Source organism: Condylostylus longicornis, unplaced genomic scaffold (assembly GCF_029603195.1).
Source record: "Condylostylus longicornis isolate FDR11 unplaced genomic scaffold, ASM2960319v2 ptg000098l, whole genome shotgun sequence".
NCBI classification, from domain to species: Eukaryota; Metazoa; Arthropoda; class Insecta; order Diptera; family Dolichopodidae; genus Condylostylus; species Condylostylus longicornis.
This window is the reverse complement of record NW_026578066.1, coordinates 1,909,027-1,918,252: the sequence shown is the minus strand read 5'-3', so window position 1 is coordinate 1,918,252 and position 9,226 is coordinate 1,909,027. Positions and strand designations below refer to the sequence as shown.

Genomic DNA, 9,226 nt, shown 5'->3' with positions numbered 1-9,226 from the left:
AAAAAGAATAAAAATTAACTAAAGTGATTACAATTGTTATAGGAATAATATGAAGATAAAAGGAAAAAAAAATTATAAAATCTAGTCACATTCCTGATAGAAACTCAATTAATAATTTTTAGCAGGTGTGTATATAGGATGTACTTTTGTAACCAGTGTTATAATATATGGGCAAAACATGAAAAAAATCTAAATATTTTTCTTTTGATTAAAATGTCCTTTTTTTTTTGAAAAATTTTGTTGACAACATAATTATATATATTAGTGTATACTGATTATATTGAATAAAAGAGGTTCTTAAGATGATGAAATGGTTGAAACAGTTTATTCCCATTATAATATTTTTTAGTTGCTGTCCAAATATCAAGCAGTCACCCTGTGAAACTGGAGCGAGAACATCTTTGTAATATCTAAATTCGGACGCGACCTGACTCAAGACAAGTGTAATGCAAGCGTTTATCAGGGATGTGTACTGATAAGCCTCATGTAAATTTGAGTACGCCTAACCAACTATTTAACAAATAAATAAATAGCATTTAATTAAAATATTATAGAAATAATAAAAAAAAAATAATTAATCAAATATGTATATGATAACAATTTTTCAATTTTAAGTGCTTATTTAATTCCCATAATATTTACACTACATATTTGGGATCATTATGCAGAAACTAACAGTCATAATATATTTATATAAAGGATTCGTAACAAGGATTAAAATGCTCATGTTTATCATATTATTCTAACTTTATACCTATTCGACAATTTTCAAATTCATCTCGCTTATACAAAACAAACACCTATACACATAATACTATAATCTTTTATATTTTTATTTTTGTTATACCATTAAATGAGCAACATATATACAATATAAATATTCCATTATAATTTTCTATTTACATAAAATCTTATATACAACAAATACAAAATGTATTTATCATGTACGAATAATATAAACAACGATAATCATAATAATAACAATCGTAATAACTACTATTTAATAAAATTTTGCACGTTCTCATTGATAATATTAATAAGTAGTACAATAAAATGGATATTTACAATATAATAATAATAATATAGGTAAATAGTATAGATATATAGATAAAAATTCTACAAAAACTTTTTTTTTTCATAAAAAATTATAATGATGTTTCATAAGGATAAAAGAATTACAGGTAAGTCTAACCAGAACAAAAAATAATCAAAATAATCACAAAAAATATTTTAACTTTTAAAGCTTTTATATTGTAGTATCGTATAAGACAATGTGTGTCATTTTTATTGTAACTGGATTTTGAAGACATTTTTTAAAAACTACTGGTAATCAAAAAATCTCTTACTTTATTGAGCTAACATACTATAAATAAATTGAAATATTCAAATACTTAGAACTGGACATCGAATCAATTAATCCTTGATGAAAAGAGCCTCAAGAGTCGCGTAGACGATTGCCCTTATAGTATTGAAGTGTCTTCTTTTCTAAATTAAAGAAACATAAAGCATCGAACTCAAGATCTAATGCACCGCTACACAAATATTCCAACATCTATCTTATTACGAGTACTATTATATGATCTATCCTAATATATACATCTTTGATATATCATCATTCTTACACGGACAATATTCTCTCCTCGTCACTTGATTTACTTAACTGTTATATTCCTAACTTATTTAGCGGCCAAAATGTTGATCAGTTTTTTAATAAATTTTTGAACTTTTTAAGCAATTTCCCATGTCATTTTGGAAATTTTTGATAATTCAGATATGCTTTAATTAACTATACTCTAATAAGAACTAAGTAGTTTGCTTTTTCGCTACATCCTGTATTTCTTCAAGAATTACATTCGATTCAACTTGTACAATATTTATATAGACATATATTAATATATATTTATGTATGTATTTTTATACAAAAAATAAAGATATCAAAGTATAGAATTACGAGTATCAAATCAAGTTGAAATTTTGTTGTGTTAATGCCGTTTGTTTATTTTTCTTTTATTTCTTTGATTTACTTAGTCCTCTTAGCATCATTTGTCATAATATGGTTACGGTACGGACATTGACACTTTCATACTTGTTACTTAAGTTTAGTATAATAATAATAATTGCCAATATTTCATTACAATGTAGTATAATAATAACGAAATTTAATAAATTATTAACGAATAATGAAATATATACTGATAAAGTCGTAACACCAACGGTATTGATTAAAAAATTACAATTGTGAATGTAAATGTGATTAACGTAACATAATTCTTTTAGATTTTTAAAGGAACAGAATTGGACACACTTCTGACTATAATATCCTTGTCCCAAGTATAAAACAGGAAATATCATAAAGGAAATTGGACAGTAACGCTAACAATTGCTACGTCGGATGGCCGGGCAGCTCGTACTACACGGTGGTTTCGTGACTGTTCCCACAAAATCTGAACGTTAATAAACAAAAGATAGTTGTTCAGCTTAAAAATGCCGCACTGCATCAATTTTTTTGCTCACAATGTTAACCTCTTTATGTCTTTTATTTTGAATTAGTAAATGAACTACTAATTTAAAAAAAACTTTATGAATTAAAAGTGCCCACTTTAATAAATTTAAATTTTTAACTTTAACATTATGGGTAATTATTCTCTATTGATATTTCTCATACAATAAAATCTTTAATTGAAAAGCAACGCATAATTTCAAAAAAAAATTCTACGATAATTATTATCCTGAACCAAATAATTTATCAAACTTAAAATTTAATTAAATTGACGACATTTTTAAGTTTCAATAAAATATGCAATATATCCCTTATTAAATTCGAAACAGATTTTTTTTTTCAAATAAATAAGGCTTTTAAATCAATTAATTTAAAATTTTATTTGATAAAAAATAAATTGTATTTTAATTAACAAGAAGTTTTTCCCTTCTTTTTATAAAATAATTATCAATTAATTTTCAAAAATAAATTTTTTAATTTGAATATTAGGTACGAAATAAAAAAAAAAAGGAAAAATGTAATTAATCATCAATTCTAAGGGTCTTTATTGACCCCAATCAATTATATTTATTAGAATTTGTCTCATTACCCATTTTAATATATTTATTTTTACAAATATATAAATATCATTTATATAATGTAATTGTTCTTGTTAAAGGACTGAATTAGTTGTTGAAGGACAAAAGAAAAATTGGTAAACCCTCAATAATATTAGGTTCTTATTTATTATTGTATCAGTTTAATAATTCTTTTAACGGCTGTTGTAATTATTTTATATAATACTTAATTTAATAAAATAACATCGAAATAAAATATTTTATCTTGCAATAATCATATTAAATGCCGTTTTATATTAAAATCAATTTAATTTTAAAAAATTTATGGAATCCCGCCACAAATTTTGTCAATCCTGCAATTCTTTTAAAAATATGTTATAAGAAAAAATAATGAATAGCGGATTATTAATTGTCATCTACTGCCCATATTAGGTGATTTGCACTTTTTGAAGGGCTGCAGACTCGAATTTAAATTCTATCTGTAAAATGTTTATCATGGCAGTTGAAATAAGAATTGCTATATTAAGTGGAACTAATTGAATTTACAATTGTAATCAATTAACTATTTTACTTTTAAAATAATATTATTTCTAATATACATTTATATATAACGTCTTCGGTAGCAATTTGATTGATTTTTTTATTTTTGCCTATTAAAATACATAATCAACATATTTATGCAAGATTATTTGAAGTGATCTTCAACAACCCTATCAAACTTTTATATTATTACAAAATCATGGTAGCATTACCAAATGTTTTAAGGTTTGTAAAATATCATTTTTCATTTAAAGTTTCACTTGAGTTTACGATACTGAAAAAACATAATGTGTGAAGGTAGAAAAAATAATTAAATTTTTTATATTAAAAACTGATAACAAGCTTTATCAAGTAGACTTAAAGACTGATTTACAAAACCTCTTAAGTCTGATGTCGAAAACTCTCGTTATCACTAAGTGTTACTAATTATTTAAAAGTTTAAAATGTTATCAACGAATACAGTATAAAGTTTCATTAAATAAATAAGTATTATACCACATTGTGATAATTACTATAATAACGAAATACCTTTTCTAAAACTTATTTTTTCTTTTGATCTAAAAACTAACGCGTTTCTATTGAAACTAACGAAATTCTGAATTTTTGAGAAGACTTAATTCTAAAATTTTCAATAAAATATCAAGAAAATCTTGTGTTGTATACATGTTTTATTTAAATTTAAAAATTCTAATTAATTTATTTATTCTTTCTATATAAAAAAAAAAGATTTATAATAAATTCTAATTTTTCTTCTTTTTATTTGTTACTTTCACTTTCTTTTCTTCAGTTTTTGTTCTACCAAAACATAAACCAAATACTTTTCTTAACATACCCATAATTAATCGATATACTAAATAAAAAGCTAATAAAATAATACCAAATGCATCTAAATTATGATATTGAATAAAAGATAGTGCTTGAGATGCTGATTTAATATGATCAGCACCTTTATGTCGTGCAACATATTCAACCCAATAGATTGCAGTTTCTAATGGTAACATTGGTTGATCTTTATAACGTCGTGACATTTCTTTAATTTGCAAAGCATACTTATTATTAGATAAAATTTCTCTAATAGCATCACCCAAAGTTTTTTGACTTAATTGTTCATAATCAACAGTTATTCCAAAACCAGCTCTCTCAGCTCTAGCCATATTTAAGAATTGATCACCAAACATTGGAATACCTATAATTGGAACACCATGATAAATTGTTTCCATTGAACTTAAAAGACCTCCATGCGTAATGAATAATTTAACATTTGGATGAGATAAAATATCATCTTGTGGGAACCAATCGCTTATTAAAACATTATTTGGTTTACCAGGTAATTCTTTATCTTCAAATTTCCATAAAACACGTTGTTTTAAACCAGCAAAAGTCTTTAATATTGCTTCACGTTTTTCCACTGGTAAAAGTTTACTTTTTAAATTTGAGCCCATTGAAAAGTAAATAGCACCATCTTTTGCTTCATCTAAAAATTTTTTAATATCAGCTGGAAGTGGTTTTGTTTTACGATTAATATGCATTCCACCAACTTCAACCATATTTGTAACATATGGTTTTGGATGACCAACAGAAAAATGACTATTCAATAGTACCATTGAAATATTTTTACGTAATTCATAAAAGCATGGTTTATTATCACCAGGAATCATTTTTTCATACAGTTCCTTTTGTTTAGGTAAATAAACAAAATCGTTATAAAGACGTTCAGCAACTGAAACACCAATATTACCAAGTCGTTCTAACAATGACATTCTATCAGTTAATGGTATGAAAGGATTTGGTACATATGATAATGGTGCTGGTGATCCAACCATATCATTAACCCACATATTTGATCCAAATGTTGATACACCAACTATTGGAGCATCAAAAACTGCACCAAAACCTATATCGGCTTCATTCACAAAAATTTCCATAACTACAACATCAAATTTTTCCTTAGAACGTAAAAAATTTTGAACGGATGGTTCTTGCAATGTTAAATTGGTTAACATTAATCCCATGTTAAATAAATCTACAAGGGCCTCTATTACACCTTGACTTCGTAAATTAATAATATTATCCATAAGGGCTAAAAGAAATAAGAAAAAAATGTTAATGTTTACAATACTCATTATAACGTACGTATATAAGAACACTCTAAGCGTACTTTTTATTTACTAACTATAAAATTTTATAATTAAAGCATTTTCAATAAATCAGTTTTCGCGTTTTCCTCATAATATGAACAAAAGAATCTATATTAAAATTTATTATTAAAACTTAGAATTAACGTAGTTTTAATTAAAAAACTGGTTTTGTTTAACAAAAAGTTAACAGCGGAATGGGATAATACCTATATAAAAAAATTATAGGTATGAAATTCTTCGAAAGTTTAATGATTTACATTTGAACGTAATATATCAAAACTGCTAAAAAACTTGTACTACAGTTTAAATCTTTGGAAGCTAAAATCATAAAAGCTTTTAGGTATATTGATTGTATGTACAAAATACTAATATAATATCGTATGTTTCCCACACAATATCTACATATAAGATACCAAATGATGTCATTTGCCATAATTATAAAAAAATTATTAAAAAAAAAACGGATCTACTTTTGGTAAGTAATAAAATCTTCCAATTCTTCTTTTCGGAAAAAAAAACAAGAAAAAAATACTAAAATTCTATTCTTCTTTAAGCATAGTGTGTCTAACCATAACCAGAGTATACCTATACCTATGTATCTATGTATATTCAAATAAAATTATTTACTAAAATTTCTGGTTTAATTATTCCTCATATTCGATGAGAATTAACAAGTTATTGTGTATAGGCATAAATGTTTAAGATTGTTAATATTGGAAAAAAAAATCAATACAGAAAAAATAAAACCTACTCTCAGAAAATCACAAAATATTATTCGTTCATTTACCTTTCTCTATTACTGTAAAATATTCATACCTTTCTCAATCATAATTTAAAATCAATATCTATCATAAACTATATACATGTTATATTACAAAAGAATGTGAATTTTAAAAGTTTAAAACAAGTAAAAAAAAAAAAAATTACCTTTAGTTTTTTCTAAAATCCCAGGTGTTGGAATATCACGCCAATTTTTCATTGGTTTCGATAAAGGGAATGGTGATATCATTGTTATTTCATGACCTTTTTCAGCTAAACCTTTCATTAATGATGAACCAACAATATAATGTGATTTAGCCATTGTTGGGAATACACCAAGAATCTTATATCCATTAGTTATCATGCATATTGATGCAATAGTCGCTAACACGCAATATAAGCTTATTAAACGCATGTTAATTTTTTTGTTTTTTTAATATGATTATCCAATTTTATTAAGAATTAATAAAAAAAAAAAACAAAATAAAAAAATTAAATAAAATAAAACTTGAGACGACTATTCACCGGATTAAAAAATTTTTTAAGCGAAGAATTAGAAGCAAAACACTTCTTAACTTTACGAAGTTTAAGGTTAAACTGTTACTACTGCTATATTTTTTTTGATATGAAAAAATGAGAATTTTCAATTTACAATTAAATTAAAATTAAATTGGTGAGAGAATAGAGAATAGAGAAACTGTATTGATTATGTTGTTTTGTTATTCTATTAATATAAGAGTAAGAGTGCTAAAGAAACTAAGAGAGAGAGAATGTAGTGATAAATTTTATTTTAATTTTTTTTTTAATTTTGTTAATTATTTATTGATTCATAATTTGCATTTTGATTTTCTTCATTTAAATTATTAATTTTAGCAGGTTCTCAGAAGAAAATATTTAAATAAAAGCTTTAATAAGAAAGTGTTTAAAAATGCAAATAAATTTTTTTTATCTTATATTAGAAAAATAATAATATAAAAAATTATTAAATCATAACATAAAACGATAGTTGTGAATTAATTTCAATTTGTAGGCGCATATTTCAATTTGATTTCATAATGCAAAACAAAAAAAAAAAAAGCTTTGCGAGCTTCTAGTGTACGTTCATTTCAATATAAAACTTAGTCGCAGTTCAAATATTCTGAATAACGTGCTATTTGACGACCTTAACTCAAATATAATTACGAATAGAGTATATAATTAAAATTTACTAAATAATTTGTAAAATAAAATTTTATAATTTATAAAGCTGAAATGGGTTTTCTAACACACATTATATACATATAATTAAATTAACAAAATAATTATATATTAAAAAATCTAACAATTATTTTTAAAACTACGCGAAACAACTCAGTTATTAAAGAACAATATAAACTTATCTTTATATTATTATGTTATAATCATAAATGTTATGCAATTTGTACATTCTATCAGAAACTACATAATTTACAATACAAACATGTATATTTATTTAAAACTGCATTTAAATTTTAAGTTTCAATTTTTCAATATGATATGTCAATTCAAACACATGCTAATAAACAAATTTATTTCATTAAAAAACATAAAACGCTCTCAAGTGGAGTTTATGTACTTTAAATAAAATGACAGACACATAGTAGAGACATAAAGCAACTGACAAGTATTTTTTTCTTCTATATTAATCAACTGTGCAATAAAAGAAAAATATTTAAAATAACTAGATATTACGCATATAGGTACGAGTATATGTACACAAAAATAAATATACTATGTACTTGTGTACATAAAAATTCATATATGTATGTAAGTTAACGAGGGATCAAATAGCGGGCATGTTAAAACAAGTTCAAACATGTTTCATCAGACATATTTCATCGTGAGAATTCTTCTACGCTGAATATTAATATTAAAACATGTTCAAATACGTTTCCAGCAAACATCATATTTCAGCATGAGAATTTCTTAACGCAAAAATATGTTCCCACAAAAAGTGCTGACGACATGTCTACGCTGTACTGTGAGAAATTTTTAGTTAGGAAAATAACATAAAATTAAATTTGCTAAATAAGCAAATTTTATACTATAAATTAGGTAACATTTAGATTAAGAATTTAGTCTTAGATAGTCTTAGACATTAATTGAATTAAGCATTAAAGTCTTAGAATAGTCTTAAAATTTAATTGTAAAGTTATATTAAATTTTAACCTAGTGTTGTGAAATAAAACGTATTGTAAAAGTAATCTTAAAGAAATAAAACGTATTATAAAAGTAATTTTAAAATCGAAATAAAATTATTTTTTTTAAACGAATGTTGACACAAAATTCGTAACTGGCGCCCGAGCAGCAGGGACAGGTCGTAACAATAAGGTTCTACAAGTGAAGACAAGGTTAAATAACCCGTCATAAGTGAGCGTAACTCGTACCGCAGTAGGCCGATAGTAAATCTCGAACACTAACAGCCAAAAAGGAACAATACGGTGCCTCCAGTAGAAATCTGCGACCTGCGAACAAAGCACAACACAATCATCTGAGACTCCTGAAGTAACCTTCAGTAACACGGGAACAATAGGACATGCGAACCCGCGCTTTAATAGTCCTCATAATACTAAAATGTTATATGACGGCAGCCTCACTCAAAATTTTCGAGGTTACAGACACAATAGCCACACTTAAATTGGGAGAAGCCCGCATACTAAATGGAAGTTTTAACCTGATCCACACAATAAACCTCAAAAATTACGATGAAATAT

The 9,226-nt window shown here is 25.0% G+C and overlaps 1 protein-coding gene across 1 annotated transcript; it reads right to left on the bottom strand.

The window, feature by feature from the left end:
* Positions 1 to 4,247: 4,247 nt before the first annotated feature.
* LOC129613927 (UDP-glycosyltransferase UGT5-like) lies at positions 4,248 to 7,053 on the bottom strand. Its single transcript, XM_055528271.1, has 2 exons — positions 6,663 to 7,053; positions 4,248 to 5,677 (listed from the first exon to the last, which is right to left on the bottom strand). Exons 1-2 carry the CDS (start codon positions 6,907 to 6,909, stop codon positions 4,338 to 4,340), a joined length of 1,587 nt encoding a protein of 528 aa, XP_055384246.1. The 5' UTR covers positions 6,910 to 7,053; the 3' UTR covers positions 4,248 to 4,337.
* Between the last annotated feature and the right edge of the window lie 2,173 nt (positions 7,054 to 9,226).

Coding starts and splice junctions, on each gene's coding strand:
- LOC129613927 (XM_055528271.1), bottom strand. CDS start 6,909: ATGCGTTTAATAAGCTTATATTGCGTGTTAGCGACTATTGCATCAATA. Junction 5,678..6,662: donor GATTTTAGAAAAAACTAAAG/GTAATTTTTTTT, acceptor TATTTCTTTTAG/CCCTTATGGATAATATTATT.